Source organism: Coptis chinensis, chromosome 3 (assembly GCF_015680905.1).
Source record: "Coptis chinensis isolate HL-2020 chromosome 3, ASM1568090v1, whole genome shotgun sequence".
In the NCBI taxonomy this organism is placed as follows: Eukaryota; Viridiplantae; Streptophyta; class Magnoliopsida; order Ranunculales; family Ranunculaceae; genus Coptis; species Coptis chinensis.
The window spans coordinates 87,906,983-87,924,417 of record NC_141458.1 but is presented as its reverse complement, the minus strand read 5'-3'; the positions used below and the strand labels follow the sequence as shown (position 1 = coordinate 87,924,417).

Genomic DNA, 17,435 nt, shown 5'->3' with positions numbered 1-17,435 from the left:
GGCTTAAAGCAAATATGGCCAAGACTTCTATCTATCTGGTTGGCAAGGTGGAGAACATAGAGGACCTTGCGAGGACTATGGGCTGTGAAGTGGGTAAATTACCATGCATGTAGGTATCTAGGCTTGCCACTTGGTGCTACCTTCAAGAACAAAAAAGTTTGGGACCCGGTTATCGAAACGGTACAGAGGATATTAGGGGGTTGGAAGATGAGATTACTTTCTAAGGGGGTGAGGTTGATTCTAGCCCAAAGTGTTTTATATAGCTTACCAATTTACTTTATGTCCCTCCTCACCATTTCTAAAGGCATCACTAAACTTATCGAACGTTTAATTTGTGATTTTATATGGGGCTCAACAGACGAGAAAAGAAAATACCATTTGATTTCTTGGGAGAAGGTGTGTTCATCTAAGGAGGAAGGAGGCCTCGATTTTTGGTGCTTGGTACTTATGAATCAGGCCTTGTTAGGTCGGTGGATTTGGAGATATATGACTGATGAACCTTCTTTGTGGCGTGAGGTGATCTCCGCCAAATATGGTTAAGATATTCTTTCTTGGTGGCCTAAAGTTACTACTCAAGCATATGGTTGCAGCTTATGGAAGGGCATTCTCAATGTTCTTCCAGATTTTAAAGGTGAGATCATTTTCAAGGTTGGAGATGGACGCAAATGCCTATTCTGGACAGACAAATAGGTCGGCAACAAGCCCATGGCAGAGCAATTCCCTCTCATTTTCCAGGCGACAACTAACAAAAGAGGTAAAATCCATGAGTTTTCACAGGTTGATAACGATCAGTTGGCTTGGAATTTGTTTTTAAGGAGAGGTAGCAATGATTGGGAGATCCAACAATATGTGGATATTACTTTGTTGCTAGACTCGGTGAGACTTTCAAATCAAGATAGAGGATACGTGTATACAGAGTGGTACAAAGGAAGGCGTCTTCACAGTTAAGTCCTTTGACCAAACTCTAGCAAAGCAAAATCGAAATCCAGGTACACAATCCTCGACCTTTCCCTACTGGGTTAGTGTGGAAAGTCTCCATTCCTTTGAAAGTGAAATTCTTCTTCTAGGGGGAAATTTAGGGACGCACTTTGACAGCAAATGCTCTCATTCATAGGGGTACAATTGTATCCCCAATATGTGTTGTGTGTAATCTGTTGGAGGAGAATATAACTCATATCTTCCTACATTGCCTGTTTGCCTTGCAATTATGGACTCTTATGATGTAGCTAATACAAGTGGCTTTTCCTTTGTTGGCACAAGTTGAATCGGTGGCAAAATTGTTGACTAGATGGCCAAAGAGTAGGGGTGACAGTTTTGGTGCAAAGTTATGGCGCCTATTACCATATGCGGTGATATGGGTGTTGTGGAAGATGAGGAACAAACTAATCTTTAAGCACAAAGCATCCTCCATGATGGAAGCGATACTCAAAGTGAAGGGTTTGGTGTGGTATTGGATGTCATCCTCTATAGATAGAAGGAATTATCATTTTAGGGATCTTGTTTTGCATTGGTCTAAGGTGATTTTGGGTGAGTGAGTTTGATGTAAGGGGTTTCTTTATGTATTGGGTAGATATGTAGTCCTGTGTGAGGATCTCACTCAATGATGTACTGTTATATCTTACCCCCTATAAGTTTCTTTTATGCTTATGCACTTTCCTCAATAAAATTAACTTATCAAAAAAAAATTATATTTATTTGTATCTCCAATACTTATACTTGCATGCAACACCATTTCATATTGATAGTTGAACATGCCATGCTAGACTTTTCAATTGAATCGTTCACTCCAGTTGGGAAGTCTCTACCATTCCTTACACACGAAAAAGCAATTTAAGTCGTTAAAGTCCTGAGTTGGGGGCTTCACGCCTCGCTAATTTGTTATCCCACTACCACATAAACTCCAATACTTGAGCGACCAGATCAGCTACAATGCACTTGACGTTAAACACAATCAAATAGCAGCTAATAATACACATGCATCATTTGATGCCCATGCTGCCATTATTTCTTTTATTCCACAAAATCATCATCCAGTACAATATCTTAAGAGTTTTTGCAGATTAGACCATTGAAAATATTCTACTTAAAAGTTGCTTGATGTTAGCTCTCTCTATTTAATTGTGAAATAGAGTTTCTTGGTATTTGCCATCTCAATCTTAATTAATATTTATAACAACTGCCTATCACGTTCAAGTCTTGCTTTGGCATGAGCGTTACACTACGCTTTGTACTTATTTAGCTTAAATAAGTACAAATTCAACTATGTTAATTACACACACCACCCATGAGCATTACACTATGCTATGTATTCCCAATTCTTGATATCCAGTCCAAGTTTGAGAACAGGTATGAGAGAAAGATTTTGAGTGACCTGATCTTCAACGACCAGATCAAGCTAACACCAACAACCTGCACAAAGCAATTCAATTGATAGTTCCAATTCCTATATCTACTCTGACTTGATTAACAAGCATATAGGACTATATCAATGCAGCAACAATCTCGCTTCTCTTTTCAAGATGACGACTCAACGTGAGCCCAAATGTACTCTAGGGGCTGCCATAATTTCCTCCTTGAAAGTCTTGAGCGAAAGCATTGTTCATAATTTCAAGCCAAAAAATCAACAAGGTGGACATACAACGACCAAACAAGTCGCCTCTTATTCGACGTCGATTACACTCCAAGCAGGGGTTAGTTACAACCAACACCGAACGGGGGCTAGCTATCGTGCACATACAACCAAGACTTTTGAGCTCAATTCTCATTTTATTGATGAAATTACCATTTATTTTGTTATAATTCCTTTTTGGTATTAGTTCATTTTAGTACAGGTCAATCAAGCTCCAAACTGAAGGCTAACCACAGCCATCTCCGAACTGGGGCTTATTATTCCAAATGACAACAAGCAAAAGCAAATGCAAAATGTAGCGATTACTCAATTCACTTCAAACTTCTTAGTTTGAGAGTGCTGGTTCACTTCTCAATTTAACATTGCATTGTACCTGGTGACATTTACTGCCTAGTGTGCAGGTTAAGTCGGTACTTCTCAACAACGACTTGAGCTCAATTCCTAGTGTGTCTGATACCACTAGAGTCACTACCAATTGGCAACTATCTCCAAACTAGGGCTAGCTACAACTATCTACTCACATCTCTTAAATTGTCATTTACTTTGTTCTAATTCCATTTTTGGTATTAGTTCGGTCTAGTGCAGGTCAATCAAGCTCCTAGCCACAACCACCTCCGAACTAGGGCTAATAATTGCCATCTAAACATGTCAATCAAGCTCCAAAACTGGGGCTACCTATAGTCACGCTAATTCAAGGCCATCTATCAAATCAGGACACTCACTAGAGCCACCCGCTCACTAGAGCAAGCAGACTCACTCGAGCTCAAACGCTACATAGCGTCACCACTTCTCACTAGTTGGGGACCTATACTTCTAGGACTGACTTAGTGCAAAACGCTTACTTAAGCACGAAGGGTCCCTTAACCTACGCGTACTCGAGCAGAACGCTTCCATAAGCGCTAAAAGGTCCCTTGACCTACTAGAGCAGATCGCTTACATAAGCGATAAAAGGTCTCTTGACCTACGCTCACTCAAGCAGAACGCTTCCATAAGTGTTAAAAGGTCCCTTGACCTACTGGAGCAGATCGCTTACATAAGCGATAAAAGGTCTCTTGACCTACGCTCACTCGAGCAGAACGCTTCCATAATCGCTAAAAGATCCATTGACCTACTGGAGCAGATCGCTTACATAAGAGATAAAAGGTCTTTTGACCTACGCTCACTCGAGCAGAATGCTTCCATAAGCGCTAAAAGGTCCCTTGACTATTAGAGCAAATCGCTTACATAAGCGATAAAAGGGCCCTTTACCTACGCTCACTCGAGCAGATCACTTACATAAGCGATAAAAGGTCTCTTGACCTACGCTCACTCGAGCAAAATGCTTCCATAAGCACTAAAAGGACCCTTAACCTACTGGAGCAGATCGCTTATATAAGAGATAAAAGGTCTCTTGACCTACACTCATTCGAGCAGAACGCTTCCATAAGCGCTAAAAGGTCCCTTAACCTACTGAAGCAGATCGCTTACATAAGCGATAAAAGGTCCCTTGACCTACGCTCACTCGAGCAGAATGCTTCCATAAGAGTTATAAGGTCCCTCAACCTACTGGAGCAGAACGCTTACATAAGCACTAAAAGGTCCCTTGACCTACTGGAGCATAATGCTTTACATAAGCGCTAAAAGGTCCCTTGACCTACTGGAGCATAATGCTTTACATAAGCGATAAAAGGTCCCTTGACCTACGCTCACTCGAGCAGAATGCTTCCATAAGAGTTATAAGGTCCCTCAACCTACTGGAGTAGAACGCTTACATAAGCACTAAAAGGTCCCTTGACCTACTGGAGCATAATGCTTTACATAAGCGCTAAAAGGTCCCTTGACCTATGCTCACTCAAGCGGAATGCTTTCATAAGTGCTAAAAGGTCCCTTGACCTACGCTCACTCGAGCAGAACGCTTCCATAAGTGCTAAAAGGTCCCTTGACCTACTAGAGCAGAACGCTTACATATCCTGGGTTCAGGAGATCCAAGAGAGGCTACGAAGGAGACCTGGCCAAAGTACCAATATCACTCAGCTACCTCCTGCGGACCATATATCTGTTTACTTTTCATCCTCTGTTAACAAGCCGTAGGGAATAAAAAATGACCCATAACATAAACCAGCCCACCCAACATACCAACATAAAAGACTAACGGCAAACCAACATAGAAGAATGTTTGTTTACTTTCGACTCTTGGGCGTGTCTTGGGAAGCGGTACTCTTTTGAAATCCTTCTTCGGTAAGAAAGTCGCTTACCTCTAATGGGGGCCTACATATATATTGTTGTAGGAAGGGGTGTAGCTATAGGAAACAAAACTCTTTAATAATAGGTCGATCTTAGCTCAGTAGATCGCGAGTTTACACTCGCTTGTGTGTAGGAGCCTAAAGAGGTAATAAACGTCGGTTCTGTATGTATGAAATTGGCAGTTCCGGTATAGGCACTAAGGAAAAACGCTAAAAGTTCCCTTGACTTACTAGAGCAGAACGCTTACATAAGCGCTAACAAGTCCTTTGACCTACGCTCACTCGAGCAAAATGTTTCTATAAGCGCTAAAAGGTCCTTTGATCTACGCTCACTGGAGCAGAACGCTTACATAAGCGCTAAAGGGTCCTAGACCTACACTCACACGAGCTCCAACATGCTCACTGTTCCACTTAGACACGTGTCAAATTATTTCTCTTGACAGATCGTTCTTAAGAAAGCAGAACCTAACGAGGGGGGCTGTGTGGGGGACATATATTGTCATTAATATATTCACAACATGTGTCATTGCCATTGATCATATCTTGAGACTAACTTATTCGATCATTACAATTGGTCATCTCAAGAGTCATGAGTTACCAAATGGTTACAAAATGAACATGAATACATGCATAGAGCAATAATTGTTATCAATGCAATATTAAATATCATCAATGAATAGAGCACCAAAAGTGGATCTCATTCAATTCATGGAGCACCAAAGGGGGGAGGGAATTCTATATATTTCCTCTCCACTCTCTAAACAGGAGAGGATGGTCCTATGCATCTTCTCCACTCTCCATCTTCTCCGTTCGCCATCGATCATTCGATCATAGAATCCAAATAATGGACTACGTTCGACTTGATTCCAGGTCGTCAGCGAACTGGATATGTAGGCAGTTCGATCCTTCGAATTCAGTCACAACATCATTCTCCCAAAAATTCCTACATACGTAAGGTTCGCCCAAAAAGAACCTTTACAATTCCCATAAACCTTTATTTATACAAGTAAAGTGAACTTCATTTTTGTTTTTGTTTGTGAACTGATATTGCTTGTTCATTTTGTTTCCCAACCTCTAAAACTCAGCTATGAGTGTAGTGCATATTCTAGTAAGCATGTGAGTTTTGGGCTTATGCCAATATTACACAACTCTCATTTACATCCCTTCGACACAAAGATACACATAAATGAAAAAAAAAAAATACACTAAAACGAACAAAACAGTAGTAACAAGTAAGAATAGCAAAAACATACAAAAAGCAGCAAACGATTTCATCCTGAAAATGTATGCGGTTATGTGGCATGACATACAAAGAGCAATCCCATTCTTAAGTAGATTGTCCGTCTGCAAACGTGGAAAGTGAGAAATGGAAAGAATGAGTTAATTTTGTGGTAGTGGGTCCCATATGGTCAACACAAAAATGAAAAATAAAAAACTATTTCCTTACACCGTAATACACTTCTTCCTAAACTTTCTCTTACTTATTTCTTCTCCCAAACAGTACTTTTGTGGTCATTTTTTTCCCCTCTATTAATACTAGTGATTCCCTCTCGTGCGTGAAAAATATACGGACTCCATCTCTCTGTCTAGTATTCTTGGTAGTTTTTTTCCCCTCATGAACTTTTGATTTCTTTAGTTCTACTTCTTCTTGAAATAATATTATTGTTTGGAGTTTGTCAAAATTTGTGTTGATTTTAGCTAACAAGTGGGAAATTGAAGAATCATTGAACCGACGCATAACAAAAAAATTAATCATCGCATCAACGCGTAATGAGAAATTTATTTGCAAGGATACAACATTCTCGCAAGGCTCCTTGGTGTGCAAATTACTTGTCCATATATAGCTTGTTTGATAAGATTGTAGGCACTAGGTTTTTGCTATGGCTAGACCCAGTGTAGTCAAGGCGCAAAGAGACGCATATTTTAAGCATGAGGGATTTCAAAAAACTGTTCTATTGTTTAACACAGTTGGAGAATTATTTAACATAAGTTCTACTTCGGCATGACTGTAAAAGAATTATTTAATACAAAAAAATCAATTTGTCAAACAAACTTTTTTTTTCCACATGTTTTTAAGTATAATATAACTTTTTTTCTTCAAAAGCGTCATTAACTTCATAAATTCATTGCGAACGCATGTGTGTCACTGATATGAGTGGTTTGATATGATAGAGCCAGTTTTAAATAATGTAAGATCAATTATGGTCAAGGGATAAAAGCCCACATGTCACTTTATGATGCATGGTTTATTGCATAATGTAACTAGTTAATGCCCGTGCCTTCGGCATGCACGGAGGCTTTAGATTAACCAGCAGTAAACTAAAGTTTTCTTAATTGCATCCAATACTGTATCTCAGTTAATATTCTTCTTAGCTTTCCCTCTTAGCACACCACGTCTAGTTATCTCCAGTCATTTCGTCTAATAATAAAATTGTTATACCTACACATGCAAATGGAATATGATACGTTTTGGCACAGAAAACCCCAACTGCACTATGTAACAAACTCGATAATTATATATATGAATGAACAAAAGTAAATTAGTTAAGTTCAAACAAAAGTTTTCACTCAAAAATGTATTATGTAAGTGTTAACGGAAATCAAGCTGCAATTTGCAAGATGAACACAGGAAACTTTTCATAAAATATGAGACAACCAAATGACCATTTGTTTCATAATCCTCGCTATTAATATAACCTAAGTTCTTCCAAGTATAGAATTGCATCCGAAATAGCTTTTATATTCCCATGGTCCACAAATTTTGCATGAATAATTAACCCATTTGCAATCTCCTGCCAATGCGAATTCTACTTGGATTTAACACCACCAACATTACCTGCAAAGTAAGGGCCCATCATTTTCTGTGTTCAACTTCCACACAATGGTTATCAATCTTGAATATTAAGTATTATATGAATTCAACAAAAAAAAAATCAACAGAAATACAAATACATAATTTGTTTAGTGGCGCAATGATAAAGAATAAACATGAATCACCTCTGCACCATAATTTAATGATATATTAATAGTTGGAATCAATAACCAAGGTATAAAATTACTAAATTGGTCTATCTAAGTGTTGGGGTAATTTATGATTGTGTCACCTTAAAGATTGCAAACCAAAGTTGATATTCCTAGTTGACATAACATTGATAACGTCTCTTAGATGACTTGCGACATTCTATTTATTTTAGGCATTTTTACTTGCTGACTTGAGATAATACACACTCATTTTGGAAAAACCCATGTTAAACTAAACAAAGTTCTCATCTAACCTTCAGAGTGTAAAGCCAAAGACGATGTTGCAATTCCAATGCAAAACCTGTAGAAGGGTCTTCGTGCTAAAGTGTGGAAATAAATGACAACTTTTTAAAAAGTGAAATACAACATTTCACTAATAAATCATGCATGTAGTGTAATATCTATAACATTTTTCAACACACGGGATGTGTGAGCCTCAAGCCTAGGACACAATGAGCTAAAGTCAACACGCGACTTCAAGGACACCTCTAGACCTCAATTGCATCCTCCTAGTAGGGATATCAGTGTTATAAACTTGGCTAATAGATTCTCACATGACCAACCTATTTAATACATTATTTGTATAGGCAATAATGTAACACTAAACAAAACGGCATACCAACTGCAAATAAGTTATGTTATGCAAGGTATCTGAAAGGATATCCGAGTAAGCGCACATTTTTGTCGAAGAAACAAACTTTTAATTGATATCATCAGAAGTCAACTACAAATTTCAGTCATGGAACTAAATACTACTAAGAATTGCAGTCATGGAACTAAAGACTACTAAGAATTGCAATCATGGAACCAAAGTCTCACTAAACTTTCAAACTGATATGGATATAGGATTGTCACCCATGTACATTAATCACAAGGTAAAGGAATAAATTCAAAATGAAAAACAGGTTCAGACCAAGATATTATATTTCTAATGTGGGTGCATTCAATGAAAAGGCAATGTCCCTGAAGCCCTGAAGATATCAATGATAGATATTCTATGCCTTATTTTCTTACAGTTAATCTACCTATTTTGCATACAACATGATAAGAATATGTATGAAGTCAGACCTTATACATAACTAATAGTTCAATGGTTAAAATCAAATGAAAACATATGCAAGGGTTAGACTTGGGAATCTTAGAGTTGGGAGAAAATTGCTATGAAGATAAAGGGGTTCCTGACCTAAAAATTATTTGTTGTGGACAATATGAACCAACATTATGAATTTATATAGTGCCCAAGAAAATTTTCCATGACCCATGGTAGAACTCAAAGTGCAATAGCATCACAATTAAAGAAGCAATCCCTCTAGAGGAATCCTGGCATACTTAGAAGCATATAAGAAACGCAACTAACGAATTAAGCACATACGACATACATTTTCAAGCTAGAAAGTTGAAATTAAAATGCAGAGAGTCCTATTGAGGGAGGTGGTAGTTACAACTTTTTAAGTGCTTTAGTCTTTAATAGTAATTGAGCATAACAGTCTTGCATCCGTTAGTTAGCAACCTATATTCCATAACAAAAAATGACGCTAGAAAAATGAACAAATAAGAAATTGTAAAAAGTCCATCAAAGAGAAAAGAAAATGTCATACATTAATTATTTAATTGAAAGGAGCACTGATCTAAAACATACATAAGGATTAACAAAGCAGTGAATTAGGTAAAAGATCAAAGAGCTAAGAGAGAACAAATAAAGAATTACCTTTCTAGATGATGATTCTCAAGAATAATATCTCAATACATCTTGAAAGTTTGCAAAAAAACATACAACCCTCAAATGAAGATCCAAAGTGGCACGTCACCCGCCTATCACAACAATTGTGTGAGGTTCACTATCTACATGAAAACGAAAGATTTGGTTAGGTTATTCACATCAGTCACCCACAAAAAAGACTGATCTCAGAATTCGCAGTAAGAAACTAACCAAAAGAATAAATGAACATTTAAACTTAAAAAATATCAAATTGTGGCCAGGTCAAGACTCAGGAGAATAATGAGCAGAGCACACCATTGAATCACTTGCTAATAGGCGAACTATAACTATAATTATTAAAGATGAAGAGAACTATGAAACCTTTAATTTTTTTATTGATGAAGGTTTTCAAACTCCTATTGCCTCATAATTGTGAATTATCTTTAATTTCTAATCTTGCTGGCTCACATGGTGCATGATCAGGGCACATGAAGGAGTCCTAACATGCTAACCATTAGTCGCACTACAATAGCATTAAACCTAACCTAGGGAGTCCTAACCTGTTTGTGTATGAAATGTCTGCTTGCACTCAATGGAAGCAAAAAGTCTCTGTTTCCAAAATTCAACAACCAACACATGTATATACAACAATCTCGCAGTTTCAGTGTTCACAATGAGATAGTGTGTTAAGTTGGGATAATGTAATTAAGGAAACCACATTTACCCTTATTTAATAAAGAATCCCATGGTCAATTCTCCTGTTTAATGGTACTTCATTTACACACTCGATCAATAAGAAATCCAAATAACTTGAAAATAACATAGAAATCAATTGAAAATAACTACCAAATCCAAAAAAAACGTAAGAAATCAGTTGAGATTTAAACCTTAAAATACAAAATTAAAACCAAAGGGCTCGTGGGTGTAATAAACAACTGCACTTGAATTCAAAACTTTGATTCCTATGCTCAATGATCAACTTGTTAAGCAATAAGACGCCAAGTTGAAAATAAGTATGGCTTTTCAAAAACCATACGGGGGACAACATGTGCAATCTGAAGATGGTTCTCAAAAATCAACAAAAAATGAAATAATGTAATGTGCGGAAAAGAAAGTGTGAGGGATAGGAAAACAAATAGGAATTGAGGAGTCACACCTGGGAGAAACTTGGAAGAAAACACAAAGGGCGGCCCGGGTGAGAAAAGTTTTTCTCTAGAATTGACTGTCCCCTGGAAAAGTTTAAGGCTGAGCAATCAACTCAAATGGACTGCACTTGAAAAAACTTGAGGCATTCAACTAAAATGGAATTGCATTCATGCCCATGAAAGATTCTTACGTTTGAAACTTAATAAAGAAAAATAAAATTAAAAGTAACCATAATTGAAAATAAGTCCATTATGAAGAAAAAATTAGATAGAAAAGAAGAAAATTTAAATTCAATAGAAAAATGCATAAACCATTCAATGAGATGAAATAGAAAGTAATGGATATAAACTTCTCATTCCGCTTTGGTACCAAAAAGCAATACGCCAGTCAAGAAAAGATAGCAGCGGCAATGCAAGGACTGGAATCACAGATGAAATAGATATATCAATCTAACATTCAAAGAAATTATACAGTTGGTTCATCAAACTATAACATACAAAGTAAAGAATAACCTTTATCAAATGCTCACCTACTTCTGTTGTAATGTCTTTGCTTTTCCAGTGAGATAGATATACAAAAATAAAATGGAGAAGAGAGAGACCGTGAGATTGTGTAATGAGGGGGAGGGGTTGCTTTTCCGGTGAGATAGATATGCAAAAATAAAATGGAGAAGAGTGAGATTGTGTAATAGAAATTAGACTAAAGTGAAGTATAAACAATCAAACAGTACATAAGGTTGTTGGAATTCTGACCGTTGCTCTTATTTGTTTTCTCAAATTGGTAGTATTTTGCTCTTTTCAACCTGATCAATTAAAATGAAAGCACAAATTGGTAGTAAAACTTGCCGGAACGCGCAAACCCTCACCCACCCGTTTCTCTCATGGACAGAGAGAGATCTCAGTACCGAAGCTAATTGCCTTTTTTTTTTTTTTATTAAGAAGGTGGGGAGATGGAACGAAAGGAGAACCGAAGGTTTGTTTTTCCAAACAAATTTCTAATCGCACTTGGTCGAAGCATTGAGAGGTGGAGGGAGAACCCAAAAGGTTTTGAAGTTTTTCACCTAGGTCCCAATTAAATTCTAATCTCGGAGACTGGGAGGGTTTCCACATTTAAGATTTTTATTTATTTCTCTAATCTCACGTGGAGGCAATTGTGACCCTCGATTTATACCCCCTCATATTGATCGAATCCCAGCCATTGGGTATTAAAGCAACCCTATTTTGTTAAGTAGATTGTCGCCCAGTAGATCTTAACACTCCCCTTCATAGTGAAAATGTAATGACAACCTCAAAAACACATTAAAAGGATTTATTTGTTCAAACTAATAACAAAGCAAGGAAAAAAAAATGCACCGTCTACGGTATACCTCGATTTCAAGAACCATGTGCCCTTCAACCAAGTCTAGCATATTTTTTTGAGAAATTACAAAATAAGAATTAATCTAACCACAACTGACCAAAAAGTAAAGAACTTAAATAAAAAGGTAAGGAGAAAGAAACCAAAGTTATCCTAAAGTTTTAATAGAATCGAAACGTAATGTAAAAGAATTTGTCCACAAAGTTAGAAATTAATGTGGTAAAAACAAACAGGAAAATGTGGTGTCACCAGACGAAAGACCGAACATCAACAAAAAAAGGGCAGAAGAAACCGATTTGTAGTAACCACCAACCAAGAAGAAAAGAATCCCTGGTGGCATCAATGTCACATGAAATGTCATCAATGTAAAGATGGAACAAATGAATTAAAGTGTATAAAGAAAAGTCATGGTACGTAAAAGCAAAAACAGAACCAACAGAAAAAAATCATTACATTTAGAAGGGTGTGTTAACAATTTTATTCTTCTCAACTTCTTTGGGCAGCTGAGATTGCATTTTGTTGTGCATAGTTCCCCGACAGAACTTTACACTGCACGTACTAAACAGAAAAAAATGTAATGACAACCGTAAAACATGCTAACAGACAAAGTTGTTTAAACACACAACAAATCTAGTGGGCGAAAACACGCTCAAAGGGACACCTAGACTTTTATGACCGTGTGCGCTTCCAATCAATCCAACGTACATCTATGAGGAGTCACAAAATAAGAATGAACGTCAAGGAACCAAAAAGTGATAAGAGAAAAAAAAAGAACGAAGGAAGAAAGAAATTAAAATTGACCAAAGCCCTTAAGTATAATAGAAATTCAATGAAAAGTACATCTAAGAAGATGTGGTTTGAAAAAGAACAAAGATAAAAAAAAAGTAGTATAATACTTTTTGTTGTCTAGTTAAAGTAGGGTACAATTGTTTTTTGCATGGTGTGGTACGACGTCCTAAAACAATAGCCAATGCAAATATCAAATATCAAACTACATATGTAAACAAACATTCACTTTAAATAAAACTCTGATTTGATCTGTAATGTTAAAACTACTTGAGGTTAACCCAAAATTGATGAGAGGAGAAAAAAAAATCATAAAGCAGTATGATCAAGCTTTGGTTTCCAGTCTTTTCAACAAAATCAATTGACTGCATATAAACAATAACAAAAAAAGATATAAAACTACATATGCAAACAGACCTTCACTTTAATTAAAAACTCCGATTTGATCTGTAATGTTAAAACTACGTGAGGTTAACCCAAAATTGTTGAGAGGAGGAAAAAAAAAGTTTCATAAAGCAACATGATCAAGCTTTAGTTTCTAGTCTTTTCAACAAAAGCAATTGACTGCATAGAAACAATAAGAAAAAAAAAGAAAAGGTAAAAATGAACTAATATGAGAGAGACCATACCCGATGTAGTTTTCCTTCTTGCAACTGGAAAGGAAGAGAACTGATGAAGATATAATGATCTCTGCAAGTGATTAGGAGATGGCTGATTTTTTTTTTATGATTGTTTGCAAAATAGGGGGGAGAGGCGTAAAGTGGAGAATTGAGAGGGAGACGGAAGTTTGGAGAAAGTAGAAACGAAGGGTTTTTTTTTTTTTTAATGTCACAATTAATAATCTAATTAATTTCTAATCCAACTCGCGGCTGTCATCATGGCATTCGTCCCAACCCTCGATTTATACCCCCTGAAATCGAATCCCAGCCGCGAGTCAGGAAACTGAGCTGTTCTGTTAAGTTGATTTAATATAAAGCTTGACAAAATTGAAAAAAGTAAAAGGAGAAGGGTCTTTATAGGGATTAAAGCATTGGATCTGCTTCTTTCAAATTCACATCACGCAGTTCATTATTTGAATGACACTTGTGTAATTAATATATTCACATAAATTGATTTCCCTAGTGCAATATCAAAGCAAAACTTCTGGGTAGACAATATTGGTGGAACAGTTAAATGGACCTAGTGGTAAGAGAACACTAATCCTCTTGGAAGATGTGCATCTTGATAGTGCGACATATAGTTGTCCATGACTGAATGCGGGTGTTTGTAGGTCAATGTCAACATATTTCGCCGATTGTCCTTGGGACTTATTTATTGTCATAGCAAATGCTAGTCTCACTGGAAATTGACGTCTTGACATTTGAAACGACATCTTAACAGTAGATGGAGACAGAGATATTCTAGGAATAAACACAGTATCTCCGGCTTTTGCCCCGGTTAAAATCATTGCTTGAATCACTTTTTTTTCACAACGAAGTACGATCAGTCGTGTCCCGTTGCAGAGTCCATCCCTTGGTGCAATATTCCTAAGCAACATTATAAAGCAGTCGTTCTTCAGTTGCAGATTAAAAGGCGGCAAGCTCAGGGGATCAAGAGAGTTCAGAAACTCACTTGGATAACGGGATCCGTTGTTTTCAGAATTGTTAGCATCATCGATGATTTTCTCCAGGAAACAAATTTAGAGTTGCTTCGTTGATTACACTGATGTTGTCGTTTCATGCAAAGAGTATAGTTCGTTCATTTAGAAAAGTTGGTTATGTTGTGCCCACCACATCCAAATTTGGATAAACTGATGAAATGAGTTCTTCTTGATTTTCACACTTATGTATGCCTGTAGGCAGCTCAATCATTTTCGTAGGACTCGTTCCATTCTAAAAGTTTAGAAAAAACAAAATTAGTCGTCGTTCAACTTTGACTAAAGATATATCTATAGTAAAGCACTATTACTAAAGTTTTGAAATAACAACTTACCTCGACCAAGTAATTGGCAAAGCTTGCATTATTAGGGTCTGACACATCAAGGCGCATGTTTTGAACCAAGTGCACAACATTCATATGCCTCCATAGCTGAGATGTCCTCAATGATGCACCTACAAATTGCTCCCGAACCCCTTTCGGTATAATAGGGAGGGTATGTATAAAATCACCTCCAAGAACAACAGTTATTCCACCAAATGGATTTGAATTATCCCTGATATCTCGAAGTGTCTTTTCGACAGCTTCCACACAGTATCTATGCTGCATCGGGACTTCATCCCAAATTATTAAGCTTGTCTCTTTGAAAAGATCAGCATGTATTGAGTTCTTGGTAAAATTGCAAAATGTTTAATCCATCACATTTAAAGGAATTTTAAAAGACGAATGCACCATTCTTCCGCCAGACAACAACAAAGCTACAATTCCAGATGAAGCAACGGTTATTACAATATGGCCAAGATTGTGGCAAGTTGCAACAATTGTGTTGTACACAAATGTTTTACTAGTCCCTGCTGCTCCAATCAAGAAAAACACTTCTCCCCGATTGTTTAGTTATGAATCTGTTACCTTGGTATGGGCATCACACTGTTTGTCATTTAGCCACAAGACATTCGAGTTAGCCTCTACGTGGAGCCCATCATGCTGGAGTTGTCTTTGCTCCCAAATGAGTCTGTTTTCTGTAACTTCATCCCAGTTTCTTCTGGGTTTAGGCATGTCTGGGAAACTAGATAATGTTCTTCCTGCTTCAAAAAGCAATTGGTTCAACAAATATAACCCATAATCAGCTACTTGTTCTTCGGTCGAGCCAGGAATTGGAAAGGTGTTACGTATTTTTATTGCAAGGTCATCACAGATACTTGTTGCAAATTCATTCCATAATAGCAGAACTTGTAGGGGAATATTCCAAAAGCATAATGTTGAACAACTTGTGTAGTTGATAGCCAGTGTTGATTATAGACGCCTCTTGTAGACATTGCCTCCATTCATCGTCATTTTCTAACAAACCATGTGCAACACATGCAGCTTTAAATGTACTATATTAAGATTCATTGACAGTACGAAGATCTGAAAAGGATGTAGGACCTCTCACAACTGTCAAGAGTAAGCGGAGGTAGAAACATTCTCCAGCATTTGGATTTACAAAATACATTCTCCCAATAGTGCAACACTAATCTCTCTTCTTCCAAAACTTTTTTTTTCCAAACATAGTGTTGTGGGAATTCCTGGTAAGTAAATGCACGGGCCTCTAAATCTCGAGCACACTATTTAAAAAAAGTTGTTAGAGTTGATTTCTGTCTCTGTGCTCTAGCAAGAACTGCAACCCTAGTGTCTCTTGCATTGAATACGACATGATGCATTCCTTCTAGATGAACTGCTAATATTTCAACTTTTGGGTACTCTCTATGCAAAGGAAATTCAAGTAAACACCATGCTGCCTCTGGTGGTCCGACATACCTTGCATCAATGTATTGTTGGATCTCGCCATCAGTGCCAAGTATCACCATAGTTGCCCTGTCGTGGCCTTTGTAGATGTATTTGTGGATGTATTTAACCGCACGGACTGATGAACATACTTCAACGTTTATATGGCAATTGAACATTTATGATAAGAAGGGGTTGTAAGGAACTACATCCCTGTTATCAACTTTATAATCCCGAACTTCGTACTCCTTACCAGTATTGCATCTACGGTAAATAGGATACCCAACTTGATCCATTGTTGTTTCATCCATGAATGCACAAGGATAATGTTTGGTACACTTTCCATTCTCCATGCATGGGGCCTGTGGATTCTTGGCGCCACAGGGTCCGTGAACCATACACCTCTTTACAGTTTCAAAAAATGTTGGTTGGGAGACAGGGTCGGGGAATTTGGCGCACACTATCTTATCCACCTATTTTGCATTGCGTATCTTATCAGGCTATTTGAGAAAGATGAGTGCATGCATGTGTGGCAGACCTCATTTTTGGAATTCAATAGTATATACATGCACAACTGCTTCGTCGAACATACCATTTCTGAGTATTTCTTCCATTATGGCTTTCCTTTTCAACTCGAATACACATGCGACCACTTCAGGACGGTTCGAAGTAGTTTGGTGGTGCTTGAGTGCTCTTCTAATTTCTGGCCAGTTTAGGTTTGTCGTAGCAGTAAGAAACACATCCGGATGTTTATTGTAACGTGTTATGGCCATTGAGTCCTAGTAAATTTCGTACATTTGTCTTGGGCTCCATGTATGACTCGATGGGAGAATGTAACGATGGCCGATCTCTTCAAGAGGCAATCCTTTCATGGAAATATCTGTCAAACACTTATACAAATCAGCACGAATGTTGTCTTGGTTCATTCAAACATAACACAAACGGTTTTGTTCAGTTGTAGCCCATGCGTCGACTATCCACTGTCGAAATAGATAATCTCCCCTTAGAATAGATGAGTATTCTATGGAGCGATCGAATAAACGATAAGCGTAATATTATACTTGAGTCAAATGGGCTTAACCTGGACAATTGTTAGTAATATCCCATTGGCGCATATCTGGTGCCCAACCAAGGTCTTCTTTAGGGAAAAGTAGCACATAATGTAGAGGTGAATATG

At 37.4% G+C, this 17,435-nt stretch overlaps 1 protein-coding gene across 1 annotated transcript; it reads right to left on the bottom strand.

Annotated features, from left to right (window-relative positions):
• Positions 1-13,988: 13,988 nt before the first annotated feature.
• LOC147511423 (ATP-dependent DNA helicase PIF1-like) lies at positions 13,989-17,031 on the bottom strand. Its single transcript, XM_086598455.1, has 8 exons — positions 16,825-17,031; positions 16,512-16,731; positions 16,292-16,397; positions 15,725-15,870; positions 15,404-15,576; positions 14,831-15,163; positions 14,629-14,730; positions 13,989-14,522 (listed from the first exon to the last, which is right to left on the bottom strand). Exons 1-8 carry the CDS (start codon positions 17,029-17,031, stop codon positions 13,989-13,991), a joined length of 1,821 nt encoding a protein of 606 aa, XP_086454581.1.
• Positions 17,032-17,435: the final 404 nt, after the last annotated feature.

What these genes read in the sequence shown, in the direction of transcription:
- LOC147511423 (XM_086598455.1), bottom strand. Translation starts at nt 17,031, where the DNA reads ATGGCCATAACACGTTACAATAAACATCCGGATGTGTTTCTTACTGCT. An exon ending in CAACAATACATTGATGCAAG is followed by an intron (nt 15,871 to 16,291) that starts GTATGTCGGACC and finishes ATCTTAATATAG; the next exon opens with TACATTTAAAGCTGCATGTG. An exon ending in TTTATCCAAATTTGGATGTG is followed by an intron (nt 14,523 to 14,628) that starts GTGGGCACAACA and finishes TGTTTCCTGGAG; the next exon opens with AAAATCATCGATGATGCTAA.